Source organism: Carex rostrata, chromosome 5 (assembly GCF_964058835.1).
Source record: "Carex rostrata chromosome 5, lpCarRost1.2, whole genome shotgun sequence".
Classification (NCBI taxonomy): Eukaryota; Viridiplantae; Streptophyta; class Magnoliopsida; order Poales; family Cyperaceae; genus Carex; species Carex rostrata.
The window spans coordinates 8221114-8245181 of NC_135922.1; the positions used below are offsets into that span (position 1 = coordinate 8221114).

Sequence of the window (24068 nt, forward strand, 5' to 3'; positions counted from 1 at the left end):
AATGTAAATTAAAGAAGCAATTGCTAAATATTATATAATAAGATATTTAATTGAACCGCATTTGAATTTATTATGTTGAACACTTTCTGTTTCATACTTAAACTCATGCTGAAGTGCCATGAAGATCATAATTTCTCAAAAAAAAAAAAAAAAGCTTTGTAATTCATTTAAAATTTTATTATGTTGAACACTTTTCTGTTTCATACTGTACAGTAGGGTACTGCAAATGAGTCCGCATCCTCTGCATAAACCACACCGTTTGAGTTAGCTCCGGACCATTTGATTACAATCCGGACCAATCTAGCTAATACCTGTAATGCAGGCGGTCCTTTAAGATTTGTGCTAATATGTAACGAATGGATTGGATCTAAACTCATCCAGTGTGTTAATAATGCAGATGATATGAATTCAGTGCAAATGGCTTCGGAAACATTCCCCTCTCAATAACTTAAATGCTCATGGATAAAACAATAAATATACACCATTGCAAACCGGTATCTTACCCATTAAGAACCCTATAAATAGAGGGCTGTCCATTACGGATGTACCAGTCAAACTCTAAACTGAAAATAATCTCCACTAGTTGCTTTGTAAATGGCTTTTCCTGGTGAGACCCAAATGAAAAGTGGGGAGGAAACAGTAAAGGCTCTTCCTGGTAAGATCCAAATGATCAGAGGGGATGGCCACCTCTTTTACTCTGAAGCTGAGACATTTGTGGAGGAGCTAAAGACGTATTCCTCTGCAAGTGATAACTACACCGTTGTCTCCATCATTGGTCCGCAGGGCAGCGGTAACGAAGTTACTCAGTCCACTTAATTATTAGCTTTGATAATTAATTTCCATTTATTTTTGGAATCAGTGAACCTCGATCAGAAATTTGATTTGCACATACATATATATTGAGAGTCTAGAGAGAGTGAACGAACTTGTTTTAGGAAATAAGAGTCATATTTTACTTCACAACTATATTTCTGTTTTCAAATCCAAGAAATTGGTCTTAACCATTAATTCAACATGATGATCATATGAAAATATATACTTACAGACCAAATTTTACTATTATTTTAAATAGGCACAAAACCACTGTTATTTATGATTTAGAGTCTTCAGATTCAATGGATACGCACATACACGTATAAATACATGCATGCATATATACATATGTGCATACATACGTACATCAGTACACATACGTCGATCGTTGATTAACAACATGGGTTTAATTTTTTGTAAAAGTTAAGTCAACATAGTTATTTCTATAAGCAAGCGTGCAAGAACAATATATTTTTCCTTAATCTCTTTCGATTTTTGTTTCAAATTCAAGGCGTGATTTCGAGCTATATGAAATGATAATTTATTAGTTAATTGAAAATTTTGGATAATTCATTATATAGAAATTATGCTGTATGTTTAGTTTACCTTTTAATAACATTCCATTACAAGTGTGCTGGTTGTAATTAAGGCTGATAACATTTGTTTTGGCATCTTATATTTTAGGTAAAAGCTATCTTCTCAACACATTGTTTAGCACCAAGTTCGACGTGCTTAATGCCAAAAAAGGAAGGTAAACTATGTTGACTTACAACTCTTTTTGAGTAATTAAAAAAACTCACAAGACCTTCGCCATGTTGACTTTCATTTCTTGATGTCAATTTGACTTTTCTATATATAACTTCTTTTGTATAATATGATGTGCTCTCCCATTTTATTTCCTTAATTTCTCAAGTTGTAATCTCGTGTTGAGTTATAAATCATATTGAATGATATGGTAATGTGTAGGAAGCAAACAACCAAAGGAATCTGGATAGCTAAATGCAATGACCCTTGCATGATTATTATGGATGTTGAAGGTTGTGACGGAAGAGAGAGAGGGGAGGTAATTAACTAGCTCCGCTGTAAAATATTTGTATTAAATGGAATGTAGTAAACCATACCAACCTATCAATTATCAAATGATAATAACACTATCGTCTGCTTCAAATGATAAATCCCCAAGTGAAGCATTCACATATGAAATTTATAAATTTTTGGACTTATTTTAAATATAGTCAAACGATAAAAAATAATAAAATATGAATGCATTGAAATTAACTTAGAAATCTTCATTTGTTTTGATCGCTTGTTTTTATACTAAATGAAGTTGAAAATTTATAAAATTTGTATGTAAATACATGCCTCGTGAAGTAGAATAATTTAAACTGTTTTGATTCGTTGTTTGAAGCCTATCTGATAGCTAGGTTTTCGAGACGATAGCATAGGACATCTTATTCTATCAGCAGAATGCTAGCCGAACTATATATATGTATATGGAGTTGGCTACGGTGCTACGCATAGCATAGAGGGACTCCTTGGAACGGCTCAATATTTGAGTTTTGAAAATCATAACGGTCAATCCGAACTGTTCAACATGATATCCATATGAATATGTACTTGCAACCCAAATTTTACATTTTCTAGAATTTTTTTACTATTTTTTTAGATAGGTAGAAAATCACTTGATTTGAATGGTACATAATTTTTAGATCAAGTGATTTTCTACCTATCTAAAAATATAGTAAAAAATGCTAAAAAAATGTAAAGTTTGGTTTGCAAGTACATATTCATATATGGAGATCATGTTGAATGGTTCGGATCGACCGTTAGGATTTTCAAAAGTCAAATATTGAGCCATTGCACGGAGACCCTCTATGCTACGTGTAGCATATTAGTATTTTCCATATGTATATATAGTACATCCGGCTACCATCCTAACATTAGGATTTTAGCCGAAATTCCAATGACCTTCATAACCTACCGAATAAGCTTCAAATGATAAACCTAAACCGTTCAAACCAATCTACTAATGCATTATTTACATGCAAAATTTATAAATTTAGAGTTCATATGAAAATGTTCTATGGATTCATCGTTTGAAGAATTTCAGATAAAATAAAATATTATGTAATACCACAGATGTCACGATAGTCAAACTATATGTATGTGTGTGTGTTTGTGTGTGTCCAATATTTCGTTTTATTAATGTAATATTTCTGTTAATTTGTTCATCTTTTGACAAATTTTATTCTTGATGTAGGACGGCACATTATTTGAAAAGCAAAGCGCCCTGTTTTCTCTGACACTTTCTGACGTTTTGCTAGTAAACATGTAATTAGTTTATTTCACACTTGTGTACATGAAATCCCTTTTTCTTTGTCCTGATATGTATGGTTGAACGTAGTTAATGGAGCATTTTTTTTTTCATCAGGTGGTATAAAGACATAGATCGGCAGAATGGTGGGAGCTATGGGCTCATTAAGATAATTTTCGAGGTATATATGCTGATACTTTTGCGTGTCTATCTAGCTTAGCTAGTGGTAGTAATTAAAACTATTAAATTAAGATTTCGGTAGAAAATTATGTTTCATATAATAGAAATGGTGCTAATTTTATGAGCATGCATGCTATAAGGAAATGAAGAGGAGAAGTACAATTCCACAAATTTTGAAATGGTGCTAATTGTACGTAGGTTGCCTAAATTTTTTTCATTAAGTAGCGTGTTTGGTGTTCCAATTTTCTTATGGACAATAAAATTTGAATGATTTTATTCTGCCTCTTAGATAGAAAAAGATATCTTCTAGAAGAAAAACTAAATTTCTGAAGCCTGATAATTGTCACCCCCCTCTCCCCAAACAAATTCCCGAGCGTGACGCGCAAGTAATTAAATTTCCAACACTCATGTCTAAGTTTTAAAGCTCTGTTTAACTCCCAACTACTTTTATATTCAATCCAAAAAAGTAAAGATTTTTTTTACCAACTTTTTTTTTTCCAGTCATTATTCTCGTCTATTTTTTTTACGATCCGTGATGAATTTTGCAAATCTAAAAATATGAATATTTTCTACTCCATTCTCTCTTCTAATGAGATTCATGAAGAAATATTTTTTAAATTATTTTCAAGTCATTTTTTTTTTTTTGAAGTAAGCCCGTGAGTACTTTTAATTCTCGAAGTTCTAGACCTCAGCTTACAACCTTTTAAACCAGACATGAAAATTATTTGAATGCTTGACACAGCTACTTTAAAAATGCTTGATAAAACTAATTTAAACTGTTTTAAACAGAAGTTTAAAGGCATGACACAAGCACTTTAAATGCTTGAGTGCACTACTTTAAACAAGTGATACTATATGATTGACATCAGAGATTTAAACACTTGAACAAAGTAGTTTAAATTGTAGACATCATTGTTTTAAATTGTTGTAGATTGTTTAAAAGTTTGAGAATTTAAAGTGTTCATGGACTTTACTTTAAAATAAAAAAATAAAAAGTTATCACGGGTCGTCGGTAAAATGGACGAGTAGAAAATATTTGTATTTTTATATTCACAAAATTCATCACGGATCATCGGAAAAAATGGACTAGAATGATCAAAGGAAAAAAAATAGAATTAGTGAAAGGAATCGTTTCTTTTTTTACTTGAAGATAAAAATAGTTATGAGTTAAAACTACTCAGATTTAGGATGTAAATGCTTGCAAATAGAGGTTTAAAAGCTTTTGAGTAGTACTGTAAAATGTTATAAACATAACTTTTAAAGCTTGGATATGAACAACTGGAAATGAAAGTCAAACAAAATTGAAAGATTTGTTTTCAGTTAAACTAGTTGGGGGGCATGCTCGGTTATGATGGCTCGGATGGACAGAACATTTTCCTTTTTTATATTACAAAGATACTATTCATTATCTATTCAATTATAGTCTTTTTGTTTCGTTTTAGAAAATTCAATCAATAACAATAACATCTGGTAGAATGACTAGTTTACCTGTGACCAGTACGGAGGGATTCATCATTCTCCTATCTGGTAAAACATGCAAATCCTACTTCCAAGAAAATCATCCAAAATATAGCATGTGGATACAAATCCACAAATTTAATTAATTTAAATTATAGTTATTATTTGTATCATTTTCGACATGGTCCTCATTGCATATTAAATTTCCCATTCTAATATTTAATATATTATTGCTTTTTGTTAATGATCATTTTAATTTTTAAGCATTGTTTTTATTATTATTTAAGTATATTATATTTTAATATTATAATTATTTAGTATACAAATTAAATCATTGTATATGATGATGGTGATAATGATAATTATATATTAAAATGATGATAATTTGTTACTAGGCTAAGCTTTTTTGAAATGTTCATAACCAACTAACATTATAAAAATTTGGAATAGAGTGGAAGAAGAGGTATTATCAAATTATCTTTTTCTACCACCTTATTCTAGAGAAAATGTGGGCGTTCAAGCATCTATCTACACACTGCACTAAATCTTAATTAATTATCACTCCATTTCGTTACAGCAAAGGGCAAAGATCGAAGCCCCAAAAACTACAATTATCATTTTGGTTCGCGACTATGACGATGAGGTAGACATTGTATGGAATTTCAACTATCAATCAATTAAGAGAACGACATTATTATTTAGGAATTGCACCTAATTAATGTTGGAATTATATTTTTTTTACTAGACTCCCCTAGATATCACCAAGAAGGATCTTAAGGAGCGCATGAATGAGGTAAATTAACTCTCTTTTTTTATATAACTTTTTAGCATTACTTAATATTATGGCTCAAGGACACTAACCTATTGTGCCATAACTGTTACAGCTTTGGGATCAAGTGCATCCCGCCTCAAAAGGCCTGAAGATGAGCGACTACATCAAGGTAATATCAATGGTATATAAGAAAGTCAGGGGTAAGCTACCAGCTGGATGGTATCAAGCCCCTTTTTCTTTTTGTGATTTTAATGAATTTGGTGGTGTTTCCCCCACTATATATATAAAAAAGAAAATAGTACTCTTTCGTTGGAATAAAGTAAAATTTACCTCTCAATTTTGTCACCAGTTTGATACTCGGCCCCAGTTGGCAACGACTATATAATGCAATCTGTATTCAATGCAAATACTGCAGGCAAACAGTTGTGCAATTATAAGCTGCAGGTTTTCAGGAGACTGATCTATATACATTTATGTAGGTCAAGGTGAAAGACTTTCCAAACAAAAGTCAAGAACAAGAATTTACTCAGAAGGTATGCAACAATTTCTCGAAATTATGTATGTTCAATAATATTTACTTCTGTGAGTTTAATCATCAGGGGGTTGTAGTTAACAATTGTACTATGACATTTAGTACATATCTTTTAGTTGGGAAAGCAAAAATTACTTTGTGCAGATCAATTGCCGTATTATATGTATAGATCATACAATATATATATATATATAGCAGCTTTAGGTTATTACATAAGTAGTTTACAAACATACCTTGCCCAACCCAATTGTTCACAAGTATTGGATAAGGTACTTTATTTTGATATCAAGAATTCATGATACATAATTAATCAATGTCAAACATGAGCATGTTCTGCACTATTTTTTGTTTTCCTCTCATGTTCTCTTCTGACCTCCTCCTCAACCTCAATAAATGAGATATAGTTTTCGTTTGTCACTTATTAAGGTTTAAATTTGCCAACTAAGAATTAATACCATGATAAATCATTACACGGAAAAGAGGAGTTGGGGTCAATACAACAATTTTCACATAACAAATTTCGTCACAAAGTTCATTGTCACACAACCGAACTATACACTAAATTAGCTTATTTTTTCCACACAAACTTCATTGTTCTATACACTAAATTAACTGATTTTTCCCCCATTTATTCAGTCTAAAGATCTGGCACAATTTCTTTGCAACAATGCGGCAAGTGGAAGTTCAGAACAGAAGCATTGTGCTTCTAGCTTTGCCTATAGTTCACAAATAATATGGGATCTAATCTGTAAAAATAAAAGACTTTCCGCTGCCGATCATAAGGTTCTTATTTTAAGATTTTAATTAGTTATCAATATTTGTAATTTGTACTTTGTTTGTGATCATTTAAATCACTAACGTGTCGACAATTTTTTTAACATTCGTATGTTTTGTAGCTGGCCATGGCTACCTATTTGTGCAGCCAGATTAAAAATGAGATACTAGAGTCTTTTGATGAAGACACGGTTTGCTAAAACTTTCACTTAACTTGCCTTACATCTATATATCTCAACATATATAAACAGCTATGGTATGCATTGCAGGGATACAGGTCTCTGACTTCTGGTACATCCATGTCTGTGATAAAATTCAATACAGAATTGTCGTTATTTCTTGATAGCATATTTTCCAGGTACCAATGATTACTATGTAAACACAATACGTCAAGGTAGCAGTTAAAACAACCATTTCAGTAAAATATCTGTTTATACATGTTATTTTTATTTTTCTTTTATTGAGAAAAATATTAGCCTACTTATATGAAAAAAAGGAGACTTATAAGGCGATAGAGGGTGTGTGTGGGTGGGTTGGGGGGGGGGGGGGGGGGGGGGGGGGGGGGGGGGGGTGGCGGGGGTAAGATTACCTACCGAAATAGATAACAACAGATCGATTCATTTATATTTTTAATAAGTTGGATGCTTAAACTCAAATTCTAATTGCTTTCAATTCAATCATTTGTTCATAATTAATAATTGGTATCTATAGATAATATTTTTCTGTTCGGACAAGAAAATTCTTTCTCTTCAAACATTTGACTAATAATGGGAATTGATATGTAATTAGTTAATTTATTATGTTAGTAACTAACATATGTTCAAATAGGTATGAGGAGGATACTAGTGCACACGATAGGAATACAATGGAAAAAGTGAAGCTCGAGCTGCAAAAGGAGACCTTGAAAGTGAGTTTTTAACTTCTCAGAAATAACAATAACTATGAAAAAAAAAATGCAAAGTAGGAGCCAACTGAAAACATTATGTACCTGTATGATACCAAAGTTTTTTTTAACTTTCATTTGATAATTTTGATATACATTTGGCAACTTTAGATCATGATTCCACTTATAAAGAGTTTGTTCGGATTTGAATGAATTAGGGATGAATTTATGCAGAGTTTAAATCATTCTTGCCTTTCTTGATTGTGAAAGTCTTTTAGAAACATGAGAACTTCACTTTCATTTTTAATGAACTTAAATTTTTTGTCAAATTGGATATGGCCTTACACTCCTCAATCTTTGGATAATTTTAGCATGAAACTTTAATTTTAACCGAACTAATTTCTACAACCTTGCCCAAATTGCTATTACTCATGAGCACCTTACCACTCGTAGGTTTATATGACTCGAATAAATTTCTATTCAGATTCATATATAAAGAACCATCCATATATTCATAACCCAATCAGTATTGGCTTCAATGTTGATATTTACCACACAAAGAGTGTCCATGTGTCGCATTCCGTCACATTGGCCTCCTACGAAGCAACACCTTTCGATTATGTATATTTTTATTGTAGAGTTTGAAACAATATGCAATAACAATAAATTTAACAAAAGATTCTTGTACTGAAGAATTTAAATGGATCCTTGTATCTATTTTAGTCTCTCCTTTTATCTACAACCAAACTTTTTTTTTTTGCGTGAATCGTGCCCGTAGGCAATAGCTTTATTAATCACAACTTTCATAGGAGATTACATTTGATATAAAAACCTTCCTATAAAAATCTAAAATCCCAAAAATCAAACTAACACCTTGACTATCTTTCTCAATACAAGTCCTTGTATGTCTTGTAGTTTCTCCTTCGATCTACTTCGGTCTAAAATCAAACTAACATCCTGAGGATCTTTCTCAATATTTGTCATCCCATTGTAAATGTGCAACTTGAAATCCAAATTACTCTTCACAACCTCATGGGTAATATTGTCTCTACAATCAATCAACATATCACTAAAAGTCTTATAAAATGTACAAGGAACACAACAACAAGAATGCTTGATCCTCATCCTCCATCATAGCTGCTATATTATCTAATTCATTCAAAAATGATATAAATTCAGAAATATGTGTACCTTCTACCATACAAAGAGTGTAGAAGCATAGCTTCAACCACAATCAAAAGGTAATTAAGGAACTTCTCATATAAATGCCTCCAATTTGTACCACACACACAGTCTTCTTCGGAAGGAACTCCCAAAGTGTTGGATTGCTCAAACATAATTAGATTGTCAACAGAGCTTTGTCATCCATATCCCATTATTTTTTATTTGTAACGTTTTCACCAAAATTATCTTCACAGAAAATGACACTCCAAAACTAGTTAATATGACGGGTATTTGCACTTACCAAAGTGCTAAATTCATCTTTGCATCCTACTTCTCAATATAATATTTTTTATTCACAAACACCCAAATCAACAAATATTCAAATTACCAAAATTATCAAATCACTGAAGAATCCGAATCACAACAATCACTGAAATTACCATAAACGAAACCTGACGAAAGATGATCATCAACGGGACTTTCCACCCTTTTATAAAAAAAAAATATATAATAAATAAAAAAAAAAAACCAGATGAAATATACTGAACTAGTTTATGTGAACCAAGCTATGTGTGACTCACTATGTAGTGCCCAAATGCAACAACGATCCGAGCTATGTGCAACTCATGGTGCGGATCAAGTGGGATATGTGATCTATGTTTCTAGTTAATTATGGTGGTCAATAATGGTGATTGTAAACAAAATGAGATAGAAAAAGAGGTAGAAGAAACTAGGAACTTTATTTTTTTATTATTCCCTTGTTTGTCTACTACATAACAGCAGACTACAACATAACAACAAAAATGCATTAACTGCACATGCTTCGCTTGATCACTCAGAACTTCATGTAAGAAACTCTACTGGACTTGAAACTTCCACCATCTTAAAATAGACAATGATCTTAAAATCCATGTTTCAATGCCCCAGATGTACTACGTTTGGCCTTTCAAATCATGTAATATAACAATCTGCTTCAGTTTCTGCCCCACTGCAGAATTTGTCGAGTCAAGTTTAATTCCTTCATAATTATCAACAATCTAATCGTGGCTCATAGCAACTGTAACAGGCAGCCGGGACACCATCGCTTTCCACAGAAGTGATGCACACCTCAGTTCCTTTCATTCTTGGCACGGCTCACACAAGCAGGTCTGTGGTGCTTCGGTGTTGTTATAGTCTACAGCAGTACCCGAGCAGATATGCCAGGACTGATCACAAGGACAAATATTGTGATACTAATTTTTTAAAAGTTTGACGAAATAGGAAAGATGGCACATAGTTGGATAGGAAGAGACAAGTTTTAGTACATACGATGTATAAAAGTAATAAAAGGTACATAGTCCAACATATCCAAAAGTAATTTGAATCACAATATAATAAGGCAAATAATAATTTTTGATGTCTCGAATCTGTAATATATAGACACACATAAACACACACACACTATCGATCATATGTGCTTAATGTCCTGTACATCACTCCATATTAAAAATGAAAAATTGAAAATACAGTTTTAGTTGTAAAGTAGTCCACACATAAGTCATCTTTCTAGCTAAAAAACCAATTCGATAGATTGCACACAGCTCTCCCAAGCAGCTGGGTTCACAATACATTTATAAAACTGATTTTGTTGTAGTGGGACTTGTTACACTAAGCTGAGCCATTTTGTCCAATATGGTGACATCTAGTTTGATTTCTCAAAATTTGTTCTCAAAATACAGCTCTCCCATTTTGTTCTCAAAATTTGATTTATATATATATGGTGACATCTAGTTTCGTTCTTAATTATTATTATTTGGATTTTGTTCAATTTTGAGTTAATTTTGCTAATTTTCAGAAGCAGAAGTTATAAAAGATTACTTACATTTTCTTGTCTTTTTCTTGCTCCCAGAGGCTTAAGCCAATATTTAAGGACAAAATTGCTTGCTTAAGTACTGAAATGCATTCCTTAGCAAAGCGCGAGGTTCATCATAAGCTGAACAACCTTCAAGAATTGAATGACGGTTCTAAAAGTGATGTGATAAATGCTTACATGACAAAATTCGACAAGAAACGTGGAGGTAATTGATTTTGCTTAAAAATTTATGAGTATAATTTTTAGATTTGTGAAACAGTTCCCAGCTTTTTTTCTAATTTCTTCTAGCGAGCGATTTAGAATGTTGATAGTTTCCATAAATTTAATATGTTCCATAATTAGTCCAGTTGCAAATTATAAAGGTACATACTGAGACACTACTAATTAAGAATTAACTTCGCATGATGGTTGTTGTTTTAATTCTTCATGTGCTCACAAACACTGCAGGAACAATCTGAGATAACTTATAACTAATGGATAATAAGTTATAGTATAATAGTTGTTGCATAACTTTTTGTAGATGTGTTGTCCATCTTGGAAAATTATGGGCTGCACGTTCTGTTTATATGTTTGGTGGAGTTGTGGTTATATTATATGGAAGCGAGACAAAATTGCTCTTAAACTTTTCTTAATTTTCTTCTATATTTTGCTGGTTACATCTCAAGTTACATAGCTCATCTATTTGTACTACTACTAAGAACTTTCTAGACATAGGACACCTTATACTAAATGGATTTTTTTTCCTATATTTTTCAAGAATACTATAAACTTGCATATTTTACTATCTTTGTGGACTACTATTCTCCAAGATATTTTCATACACATTTTCAGACCTCAAGATATCTTCTTACAATATTACAGAACCTAGACATTTAACGAACAAAAAATTAAGTTTATTCATTCAGCAGTCAATAAATAAATAACTAAATATTCATGACTATCATTTACTAAATACATTTATCTATAACATTGTTATACTATTTAAATTAAACTTGTGGATAACTTATACTAATGGGTAATAAGTTAATTATCGAAGGTAGCAATTAAGCAAAATATTAATTAGGTTTGTGCTGTTATAGAAAGATTGCAAACTTTCATTGTCCCGTTATTTCCAGGTGAGATCAGAGCGAGCTATTCTTCATTCATTCATTAATATAAATAACCACAATTTTTTTTCAGAAGTAAATCTTTACTTCAGTGAGGTACTCAAAAAACAACGCAAGGAGCTTGAAAATGATCTCAAAAGAATTGTACAAGAAGAGGAACACAAAATCCAGGTTTGGTTTTTAGTTACTTCAGTTCATCGTTCAGATAGCTTTATGTATATGCGTAATGCATCCATGAAATATTATTTCTTTTTTTTTTCAATCTCGGAAGCATATTTTCAGTCATTATGAGAGGCTTAAAATTAGTTGCATGTCCTTGGCACGATGGCATGATGTTTCATGTATTTTTGCAATCCATGCTGGATTGTGTATGCATATATATATATATATATATATAAGTTTAAAACGCATCATTAGTTTTGTGCTCCAATCATGCTCCACATCCTTACTTCGGTTTTCAAAGTCCAAACAGTCAATTCTAACCGCTCAACATGATCTTCGTATTAAATGTGCTTGGAGACCAAATTTTATATTGTTTGGAATTTGTTTACTATTTTTTGAGATAGGTATAAAATCACTGTTTGTAGAAGATTATGAACCATCCAAAATAGTTATTGAGTGGTTCGAATCGACTATTCGGACTTTGAAAATAGAGATAAGGATATGGAGCATGATTGGAGTACAAAACCAATGATGCATTTTAACCCTATTCAGAATATACGTAAGACCAACAACAAGTTTTTACACTTAAAAGGGAATCACTTTCTATATATATATATATAATGGGATGTGATCCATGCACTCCTTCCCCAGCTGCACGCTTTCTGTAAATGCACCACAGGCTGAGCATAAGGCCTTGTAGCAATTGATAACAAAGCATGTTTGTAGGATTTTTTTCTGATCTGGGAACCTCCATCAATTCTGACCGCATCAGCGATTTTATTTCGCTCACCGTATTTTCTAACTGATGAAGAATATTCTGCGCCGTATTTTTTTCTATACAATTTCTTATTTTTCCTTTTTAGTTGTTTTTCTATTCTTTTTTGCTTTTTTATTTTTAATTTGCCTTCGAAATCGCCTAAGAGTCAACTCTCATGTGCTCCACAACCACTTTATGCTGCCCTTCTCTATATAATAATTCTTCAATTGGCCTGGCCAATAACAATTGAAGTTCCTCAAAACATCAACGGAGTCAGAAAATATACAATATGAAAAAGAACTCCATTTACTTATTTTTCTTCACTTTTTTCGTAACGGATGCAGTTGCCATTTCTTGTATACTTACGTAGCACACTAACCTTCAATGTATTTAATTGTAGACTAAACGCGAAACAAGGCAATCGAAAACTAAATTAGCTACAAACCTGTTGATGTATATGGGGCCTTTGGCTATTCCAATTATTAAGTTGTCCGGGATGAATATAGTTGGAGGTGTTATTAAACCGAAGGAAGAATTTGAACAGGAAGAAGAAATTGAACCGAAGGAAGAAGTTGAACCAGAAGAAGAATTTGAACAGGAAGCAGAAATTGAACCGAAGGAAGAAGTTGAACCAGAGGAAGAATTTGAACAGGAAGAAGAATTTGAACAGGAAGAAGAAATTGAACCATAGTTGTCTAGTGGTCAACATTGATAATAAGTTTGAGTGTATGATGTAAAATAAATGAACGTTGAAGATGTAAAATAAGTTTTTAAGTTTAAGTGTCTGATGTAAAATAAATGAACGTTGAACATCTAAAACTATTTTGACATTTTAAATTAAAAAGTTATAAAACTAAATTAATAATTAAATTATATGTAATTATAATAGGATGAATAGAGGAAGTACCATTTTTTTTTTAAAATGAACATAGAGAGAGGAACATAGACACTACAGCAAAATTATCTATCTGGGACCAGTTTTTGGGACGAGTCCGATCGCCGGTCGCAGAAGATCCCCCGAAAAAAAAAAAAAATGGACGCAGCGGGGACGGACCGGCGCCCACAGCCTTCTGGGACCGATTTGTTGGAAATTTCAGAAGGATACTGTTACGAAAAATAAAGGAACACAACACTCCCAAAAACACCCTTCCCTCCCAGATTTTTATATATTCAAAACCATTGTTGTTACAAAGAGATGTCTCTATATATATTTTTTTTTCTTATTTTCCTCATACATCTTACTGCCTATTTATTAACTTTCCTATAGACATCATATAGAAACTAAATATTACAATGATCTCTAGAATAATACAGATTCTTCAATATAGAAACATTTCTATTCGGCTCCAGGCCATTCAATGCAGATATATTTCTTGCCTTTTAATCCTCAGCTTTCCTTCCTTGTGTTGATACTGGATATGCTATCATGTGCCAGCTTGTACATTCAATACTCCCCCTCAAGTTGGTGCATAGATATCTGTCATGCCTAGCCGTTCAATTGAATCATTAAAAATTTTGCTTGACACAGGTTTTGTTAGTACATCTGCAAGTTGTTCACTTGATCGTACAAAGGGTATTGTAATAACTTTGGCTTCCAGTTTCTCTTTGATAAAGTGTCTATCAACTTCCACGTGTTTTGTTCTGTCATGTTGTACTGGGTTGTGAGAGATGTCGATGGCGGCTTTATTATCACATAGTAACCTCATTTCAGATTTTGGTTCGAAACCTAATTCTGTTAAGAATTTTTTTAACCATAACAATTCACAAATTGCTTTTACCATCCCTCTAAATTCAGACTCAGCACTAGAGAGAGTAACAACATTTTGTTTCTTGCTCTTCCATGTTACCAAATTTCCTCCCACAAATGTAAAGTATCCTGCAGTTGACCTTCGGTCCATCACACATCCTGCCCAATCTGCATCACTGTAAGCCATTACATTTAGATGAGAATTTTTTCTAAAAACAATACCTCTTCCTGGTGTGCCTTTCAAATACCTGAGAATTCTGAACACTTACAAATGTTCCTCCTTAGGAGAATGCATAAATTGACTAACAACACTTACAGCATACGCAATATCAGGTCTAGTGTGAGAGAGATAAATTAGTTTTCCAACCAATCTTTGATATCTTTCCACATTTGTAGGTGTGTGATCTGAGTATGCATCCAATTTTAAGTTTTCAATCATTGGAGTATCTACAGGTTTACAATCTAACATACTAACTTCAGTAAGGAGATCAAGTATATATTTTCTTTGGGATAAGTAAATACCTTCTTTATTTCGAGACACCTCGATACCCAAAAAATATTTTAATCCACCAAGATTTTTCATCTCAAATTCCCTAGACAATTTTTTCTCCAAGTTTTGTATCTCACCTTTGTCATCACCTGTTATGATCATGTCATCAACATATATTATCAAGATTGCAATTTTACCTTGGCTCTTCTTGTAGAACATAGTGTGATCAGATTCACTTTGTGTGTATCTGTATCCTTTCATAGCCTGACAGAAACGTCCGAACCATGCTCTTGGTGACTGCTTTAGTCCATATAATGACTTCTTTAATCTGCACACCTTGTTCATGTTAGTTGATATTTGGTAGCCAGGCGGTATCTCCATATAGATCTCTTCTTTCAATTCCCCATGCAGAAATGCATTCTTTACATCAAACTGATGCAGGGGCCACTCCAGGTTTGCTGCAAGAGATAAAATAACTCTAACCGAATTTAATTTAGTAACTGGGGAAAAAGTTTCTTGAAAATCGATCCCATAGGTTTGAGTATAGCCTTTTGCTACTAATCGGGCTTTGTACCTTTCAACCTTCCCTTTTGCATCATATTTCACCGTATATACCCATTTACACCCTACAGTTTTCTTCCCAACAGGTAGATCAGTTATTTCCCATGTGTCATTTTTCTCTAATGCATCCATTTCTACATTCATTGCATGAATCCATTTTGGATCATTTCTAGCTTCTTCTAACTTCTCTGGTATGATTATAGATGATATCTGGTTCATAAAGCCTTTTAGGGATTCGGTCAAACCTGTTGTGGTGGTATATTTTGCAATTGGGTATCTTTCTTTACTCGTTCCATCTTCCGGAACGTAACATTTTGGTGGTTGTCCTCTGTTACTTCTTGGTGGTAATTTAAATCTTGTTTCAAGAAAACTTACCTCAGGATTATTCCCAAGAGATCCGGACCCATGTGGTACATCTTCAAATTGTATTACCTCTTCACTATTTGTATTCAGGCTCCCTTGGTTAGCAGCCGCAGTTTCTGAATTTTCCTCATTATTTGAGGGGTTTTGATCCGAGTTCATCTCAGCATCTTAATTAATTCCTCCTAAACCCAAGTTTGGACTTGGACCCGAGTTTGGGTCTAGTCCCGAGCCTAGAAGTTGGTTCTAATTGGCAGTATTGGAAGGATTGGCAGGATTATGATTTTGGAATGATATATTTGTATTTTCCAAATGTGTCAAAAAATTAAAATCCAATTCCTCTTGATTCTCCCCCTGAATTGGAATTTTGAAATTTTTATAGAAATAATCATTTTCCAAAAAAATCACGTCCATTGATGTATACCATTTTCGTGTGGTAGGGCTATAGCACTTATATCCTTTCTGGTTTTGACCAATTCCTAAAAAAACGCATTTTTCGGCCCTTGATTCAAGTTTTGAACAAAAAATTTTCTGAATATGAACAAATACTGTACAACCAAAAAATTTTGGAATTAGGTTAAGCGCAGAATTGATTTTCATGTGTGTAGAAAAAACTTGAAGTGGTGTTTGAAAATCATTTACCCTAGTTGGAGTACGATTCATTAGATAAATGGCAAATGATACGGCATTATCCCAAAAAATATTTGGCACATTACTTTCGAGAAGAAGAACCCGAGTAGTTTCTAAAATATGTCTGTTTTTTCGTTCTGCAATTCCATTTTGCTGAGGTGTCCCTACACACGATTTTTCATGTAATATTCCTTTTTCTGTAAAAAACATTTGCAATTCTTGATTCACAAACTCAGTTCCATTGTCACTTCTTATCACCTTAATATTTTTTTCAAACTATGTTTTGACCATAGTAATAAAATCTTTAACCACATTTTTAACCTCATCTTTGGTTTTTAGCAAATACAACCATGTCATTCGAGAACAATCATCAGTAATAGTTAAATACCATTTATACCCAGATTTAGATATTACCGGGGATGGACCCCATACATCGGGTATGTACCAAATCAAAAGGAGCAAGTTTCTTATTGTCATTTGCTAAATAAGTTGATCGATGACTTTTTGCCTTAATACAAGTCTCACACACAAATTGTTCATTATTTAAGCCAGTAAAATAATGAGGAAAAAGCTTTTGCATATACCCAAATGAGGGATGCCCTAGTCGTTTATGCCACAACCAAATTCTATTTCTCAATTCCGTAGAGTCAACACTTATTAAAGAATCTCCGGTCTTCATAGTGTCTATGTAATACAATCCTCCTCTCCTAGTACCACGGCCCAAAATCTTCTTGGTTTGAATATCCTGAAAAATACAATAGTCTGGAAACACAAGAATTACGCAATTTAACTCCTTTGTTAGTTGTCCAATTGAAATAAGTTTGGAAGACAGTGATGGAACAACTAGAGTATTTGTAAGGGTTAAGTTTGGAGATACTGACACATCTCCGGCACCACTTACCGGATAACAAATACCATTAGCATTAAAAATGCCATTTTTCCGAGGTTCTTTAAAGGTCATAAGATCTTTTTCAGAGTACGTCATATGATCCGTAGCTCCTGAGTCTAACACCCATTCTTCTCCCTTTGAAAAATTACAAATAGCATTAAAATTACCTTGATCTATTACTGTACCCGATGTACCTTGGTTTGAAGCCATTACAGTGCCAAAGCCAGCAGTATGAAGCCCTGTGGCTTGAAGACTTTCTTGTCCAGATACTCCTTCTAAAGTTTGACTCGGTGCTGTAGTTCGTGTGGTACCAGTGGTACTATTTTCGGGTTGATTTGACCCGTGTGACCCTCCATCTGTATATGCAACAGCAACCCGACCTTTCCCAGACCAATTTTGTTTTCCTTTTCGTTTGTCTTTAAACCAATCAGGATACCCCACTAGTTTAAAACATTGTTCTTTAGTGTGTCTTGTTTGACCACAATGGGTACATTTTAATCCATATTTGTCAATAAAAGACGAGTTTTTATGTGGATTGTGATTTACCTCAAAATCTCTTTGCCCTCTGGATATCATTGCAGCTGAGATCTGATTTGCTCCCTCCTCCTTTATTCATCACCTCTTGCCGAGTGGCCTCTTTTCTTACCCTAGCAAATGCTTGCTCGAGAGTTGGGAAGGGTGACATTTGTAAAACATTTGCCCACTCATTATCAAGCTTAGCATCAAGACCATCCAGAAATGCATAAACCCGAGATTCTTGAATGAATTTATCAAACTTTTCTATGTCTGTTGCACAACTCATGGGATTTGGGCGACGGAAATCAATTTCTAACCACAGTTCTTGCAATTCATTGTAATATTCTTCTACAGTTCTACCTGCTTGGCTTACTTTATTCACCCGTTTGTTTCAATCAAATACCTGAGGAGCATCACTTCCATCATAGAACGTGGTTGCAATTGCTTCCCATACTTGCTTGGCTGTCGGGTATCTCAGAAACTTGCCATAAAGGCTGGTGTCGAGGGAGTTACAGATCCAACCTTTTACCACTGTATCATCAATATCCCATCTCTTGAACATCGGGTCATTAGCAGCTGGAGCAGATTCTGTGATATGCTTCAGTTTTTCTCGTCCCTTGATGTACATTCGCACAGATTGTGACCAGAAGGAGTAATTCTTCCCATCGAGTTTAATGGGAATTGTATTAGGATGAAGAGGAGTTTCGGCTGTAGAAGGAGGGATAACAAGTGGTGGTGTTACTAAAGGAGTCTGTTGCATGACCATTAACTGGTTTTGTTGTAGGGTAATTAGTTGAGTTAATCTCTCAAGTAGAGTAGCGGTTTCTGAGGAACTATCCGTCATGGTGGACACAAACAAGAATGAGAAAAAACTCCTTAGAGCAATATAGTACAGAGAATAGCAGTTAAAGACAAAGAAGAACTATAATTCTCTTAACTATATTACCAGGTTAATCCTCTTGCTCTGATACCATGTTACGAAAATAAAAGAACACAACACTCCCAAAAACACCCTTCCCTCCCAGATTTTTATATATTCGAAACCATTGTTGTTACAAAGAGATGTCTTTATATATTTTTTTTTTCTTATTTTCCTCATACATCTTACTGCCTATTTATTAACTTTCCTATAGACATCATATAGAAACTAAATATTACAATGATCTCTAGAATAATACAGATTCTTCAATATAGAAACATTTCTATTCGGCTCCAGGCCATTCAATGCAGATATATTTCTTGCCTTTTAATCCTCAGCTTTCCTTCCTTGTGTTGATACTGGATATGCTATCATGTGCCAGCTTGTACATTCAATAGATACAATGAAACAAAGAGAAGAAATTTGCTGCTGAAATTAACTTCTATTGCTTGATTAAATTCGATTACAACATGCTGAATTTATAGCACAACAAAAAAACTAAATCTGGAACATCTAAATTTAGTACCCCACTACTTATCCTCCTATTACAAGCAGTCCCCATAAATAGAATTATACTACACCTATCCTGCTATTGCAAACTGAACCTACTTGACTAATTATAGAACCCACTAACCACCTACACGCTCCATGACTAATTATAGCACTCCAAATATAAAGAGATGAATTTAGACCAACTTTCAACATAATTCTAAATGTGGAAAGCTAATTTTGGATCAACTTTCAACAAGATTTGGCCCGGTCCCAGAAGGTCCCCTGAAATATTACAACACCGCGAAAACCCTCTCATTTGGCGCGTCTTGTTTAGCAAAAAAAAAAAAGAAAAAAGAAAAAGGGAATTCGACGCACACCGCGCGCGATCGAGAAGGCGTCTCCGTCTTCTGACTCGTCTCCTGCTTGGCGTCTCTCCTGCTCAGCGTCTCTCCTGATCGAGAAGACGATCCCCTCAGCGTCTCTCCTGCTCGCCTCGGTAACTAATTAACTCTCCGATGATGTAAGCTCATTTCCTTTTCTTCCCAAAAACCTCAATTGGTTAATACCTTCAATTGAAGAGGTGGTCAGGTGGGGCCGTGGGGTTGTCGAATTATATTTGTTAGTTCGATTTAATCTCAGATTACCTACTGTGCTGTACCTAGTTTCTATTGTGATTGATTTGGATGGCTTTCAAATTAAGTAGTTCACAATTGCTAGTTAAATCGATCTTGTTCGAAATGAACCCCAATTTACTGGTACAACTACATACATTTTTTTTTCAGTTTTGCAATGCTTAAGTTTGTTCATTATTAATTTTTGGGAGATATATATATGAATTGCTCCTTCAAATTTGATTTGATGCCAGTTTGTAGGTTCTAGAAAACCTTGTATTTTTTTTCTCTTGTTTTTTACAAAATTCAGAACTTTCAAATAATTTACAAAAGTCAAATACAGCCAATAGTTTTAGTGATTTAACAAAACCAAAGCGCAATATTTCTAATTCTTCTATTTGATAGAAAACAAATTGCTGACCATTGGATGTGAATGTATGAATTTAATATATATTTTTTATATGTATGAATTGCTGACCATTGGTAAGACTTGTTAGTTGTTAGAAACCATGAAATCCAACAGTAGCAACTTCCATAGATGAGTTCATGGTCTTTTACATTTCATGGTTGTTATTATTATACTAACCATTGAGATAATGAGAGAGGTTAGTTATTGTATGAATGCTGTTAGCTAATTCAGGGGTATAACAGTCATTTGATCAGAAAGAAGATAGCCTTTGCCAGGGCAAACTGAATCAATAGGGGTTTTAGTTTAACTTTTGCTCATAAAAAACCACAAATTCCAAATATTTTCAGAATTAAAATCTTTGGGGGATCAGTTGTTATGTTTTTTATATTTAAATTTCTTGTAGATATTTGATCATTTTCTTTTTGGTGCAGTTGAAAAGCTATAAAAAAGTGGGTTTGGCGATGGTTATCAAAGCTGAGGAAATCCCCAAATTCCTTGAAAAACTGAAGACTTTGGTGGAGCACTTGTGATCCTGCATAGTTTGTTGAGTTTGTATTCTTACTTGCTAGCTTTCATTTTAAAGATAGGTTGAAGTGGTTTTTCTCAGTTCTGTCAGAACTAATTGAAGTGCATTAGATTAAAAAAATATATATATGTTGAAAGAACATGCATGAGAAAAGAAATGGTAGAACTACATATTTTAGATATTTCAACAAGAGAGGAGAAAACTCGATCTTCAAGGGAGTAACTGCTTGTAATCATGTAAGTTTTCTGTCTTTCTTAGTTATATTATTAATATAGTATTACTTTATGATCCAACTAAACCGGAACATATATTATACCTTTTAGGTTTATACCCGTTCAAAATTAATCCAATAGGGATTAATTTTGAATAATTCCCGTTTTAGGACTGCTCTTTGAATGCTTTGTCTCATCTAGGAGGTGAAGAAATGTACGTGGATCTAGTATTTAAGAAAAATTTGGTATCATTTTCCCTTGTTATTCCTACGAGTATGTATTGAATTACATTTCCGAAAGGATGTGTTTTTAACGCGTACTTACTGTCGAATTTTTCTTAAATACTAAATCCACATACATTTATTCACTACTGAGACATAGCATTCAAAGAGTGGGATAGAATTGTACACTGTGTAAGCCCCAAAAGACTAATGAGTTTGGACTTATTAATATTTAATGTCATTATTTCGTTCAAGTGTCAAATAATTAAGCAAGGCATAACTTTAAGTCTAGTTTTGACCTCGTGCGCATTTTATTTTATTTAGAACTAATCAAGGCAAGACAAGGGAAGGGAAGCATCATCTTTCTCTCTCTCTCTCTCTCTCTCTCTCTCTCTCTCTCTCTCTGGTATGTACGTTTAAATTCATAGCTTATGTAGATGCTGCTTGTATGGCTGTATACAAGTCCTGTTGCATGGATGATGCATCACTTGATTTGATTTTGTGTTTCTTCCATGACTTGGTTTAGAGGGTCTGTTATCAATTGATGATATCTGGAGGGTCTAAAGTATAGATCTAGATTTTTATTTCGTGTAAATTAAATGAATTAAGGTGTAGCTAGGAATTGAGATTTGTCAATCTAAATTAGAATGTCATGTATTAATTATTGCATTTATGTCATGTGTATACAATAGCTTATAAATGTATATGTCATAATTTGGAGGAATGGAGGGTGATCATAGTTGGATGTACGGTCCTCATTACGTGGACAAGAAGGTCAATCCGGTATTTGTGAAGGGTGTGGAGGAATTTTTTAATTATGCGTTTGCTATTCCAAATAATGTTGATAAGCAAAATCGCATCAAGTGTCCTTGTGCCAATTGTGGGTGTACTAGATTGTGGGATAGGTATAGTATCGGAAAACATCTACTGAAATCGGGGTTTAGACTTTATTATGAGACTTGGACCATGCATGGTGAGCGTGCAAACGTCAGATTAGGAGAACATAGCCAAAATGTCGCTAAAGAAATGGTAATTGAAGAGAGTGTTGAGGTGGAGTGTCAGAATGATATGATTGAAATGGTTGTTGATGCTGCTGGTCCTTCTTTTGATTGGGAACAACCGAATTCGAAAGCTCAGGAGTTCTACAACATGATGAACACTGCCGAGGAGCCGCTATGGGATGGTTGTGACAAGGAACATACGGTACTTGCTTGTGTTACTGAACTCTTTAGCATTAAATCCGACTGCGGCATAACCAAGGAGGGATTCAATCGCATTCTATCGGCAGTGAAGAAGTGGCTTCCGAAAGAGAATAAGTTGCCTACAAATCAATATCAATGGAAGAAATTGGTGAAAGGGTTGGGATTAAGTCATGTGAAGATCCATGCTTGCCCAAATGATTGCATGTTGTACTACGGTGATGATAATATTTCTAAAGAGAAGTGTGATGTCTGTGGCCATGATCGTTTCAAATCAGGCAACCATTTAAAGCCCACGAAACGTGTACCGTATAAAGTTTTGCTGTACCTTCCAATCACTTCGAGGTTGCTAAGGCTTTTTCTGTCATCGACGATCGCAGAACAAATGCGTTGGCATAAAGAGAGAAAGCAGGAAAAAGAAGGGGTCATGGTTCATCCTGTCGATTGTTCGGAGCACCCTAGCAGTGTCTCCAGATAGCAAGATAATAAAGTATTTTTAACCCTAACACAACACTCCAATTGAAGATGTATGGAGCACTCTAGTAATGTCTCCAGATTGCAAGATAATAAGGCATTTACAAACCTAATAAAACACTTCAATGGAAGGTGTTTGGAGCACTTTGGTAGTGTCCCCAGATTGCAAGATAATATGACATTTCCAACCCAAAAACATTAATCACATTGTAGGTGTTTGGAGCACTCTTGTAGTGTCTCTATATGGCTAGATAATAGGGCATTTACAATCCTAATAAAACACTTGTTTGGAGCACTCAAATAGTGTCTCTATATAGCAAGATAATAGGGCATTACAATCCCAATAAAACACTCGAATTGAAGTTGTTTCGAGCACTCTCGTAGTGTCTCCAGATTGCAAGATAATACGGTATTTCCAACCCTAATATAACACTCCAATTGAAGGTGTTTGGAGCACTCTAATAGTTTTTCGAGATTGCATGATAATAGGGCATTTACAACCCTAATATAACACTCCAATTGAATGTGTTCAGATCACGCTGGTAGTGACTTTATATTGCAAGAAAATAGGGCATTTACAACCTTAATAAAACACTCCAATTGAACATGTTTGGAGCACTCTAGTAGTGCCTCCAGATGGCAACATAATCGGGCATTTCCAACCCTAATATAACACACCAATTGAAGTTGTTTGGGGCACTCCAGTAGTGTCTTTATATGGCAAGATAATAGACCATTTATAACACTAATAAACCATTCCAATTGAAGGTGTTTGGAGCACTCTCGTAGCATCTCTATATTGCACGATAATACGGTACTTCCAAACCTAATATAACACTCCAATTGAAGATGTTTGGAGCACTCAAATAGTGTCTCTATATAGCAAGATAATAGGGCATTACAACCCCGATAAAACACTCGAATTGGAGTTGTTTGGAGCACTCTCGTAGTGTCTCCAGATTGCAAGATAATACGGTATTTCCAACCCTAATATGACACTCCAATTGAAGGTGTTTGGAGCACTCTAATAGTTTTTCGAGATTGC

At 33.9% G+C, this 24068-nt stretch overlaps 2 protein-coding genes across 5 annotated transcripts; both read left to right on the forward strand.

Annotated features, from left to right (window-relative positions):
- Positions 1-537: 537 nt before the first annotated feature.
- LOC144554763 (protein ROOT HAIR DEFECTIVE 3-like) lies at positions 538-13547 on the forward strand. Of its 4 annotated transcripts, none has more exons than XM_078303090.1 (16): positions 546-790; positions 1498-1564; positions 1780-1876; positions 3074-3144; positions 3245-3308; positions 5343-5408; positions 5511-5558; positions 5650-5706; positions 6017-6070; positions 6706-6852; positions 6966-7034; positions 7113-7201; positions 7672-7750; positions 10779-10947; positions 11925-12019; positions 13168-13547. In XM_078303090.1, the coding sequence occupies exons 1-16, from the start codon at positions 595-597 to the stop codon at positions 13456-13458; spliced, it is 1659 nt and encodes a 552-aa protein (XP_078159216.1). In that variant the 5' UTR covers positions 546-594; the 3' UTR covers positions 13459-13547. The 4 variants fall into 4 exon arrangements, with proteins under 4 accessions (XP_078159217.1, XP_078159218.1, XP_078159216.1 ...); XM_078303089.1 differs by having other exon boundaries at positions 547-790; positions 11922-12019; XM_078303091.1 differs by lacking the exon at positions 11925-12019 and having other exon boundaries at positions 538-790; positions 13168-13297.
- Positions 13548-22073: 8526 nt separating this feature from the next.
- On the forward strand, positions 22074-23027 carry LOC144553804 (uncharacterized). Its single transcript, XM_078301998.1, has one exon. It carries the CDS (start codon positions 22074-22076, stop codon positions 23025-23027), a length of 954 nt encoding a protein of 317 aa, XP_078158124.1.
- The last annotated feature ends 1041 nt before the right edge of the window (positions 23028-24068 follow it).

Bases quoted from the DNA above. Each gene is read 5' to 3' on its own strand.
- LOC144554763 (XM_078303089.1), top strand. From the start codon at position 595: ATGGCTTTTCCTGGTGAGACCCAAATGAAAAGTGGGGAGGAAACAGTA. The intron at 1,565-1,779 runs GTAAACTATGTT...GGTAATGTGTAG, and splicing joins CTTAATGCCAAAAAAGGAAG to GAAGCAAACAACCAAAGGAA. The intron at 7,202-7,671 runs GTACCAATGATT...ATGTTCAAATAG, and splicing joins CTTGATAGCATATTTTCCAG to GTATGAGGAGGATACTAGTG.
- LOC144553804 (XM_078301998.1), top strand. From the start codon at position 22,074: ATGGAGGGTGATCATAGTTGGATGTACGGTCCTCATTACGTGGACAAG.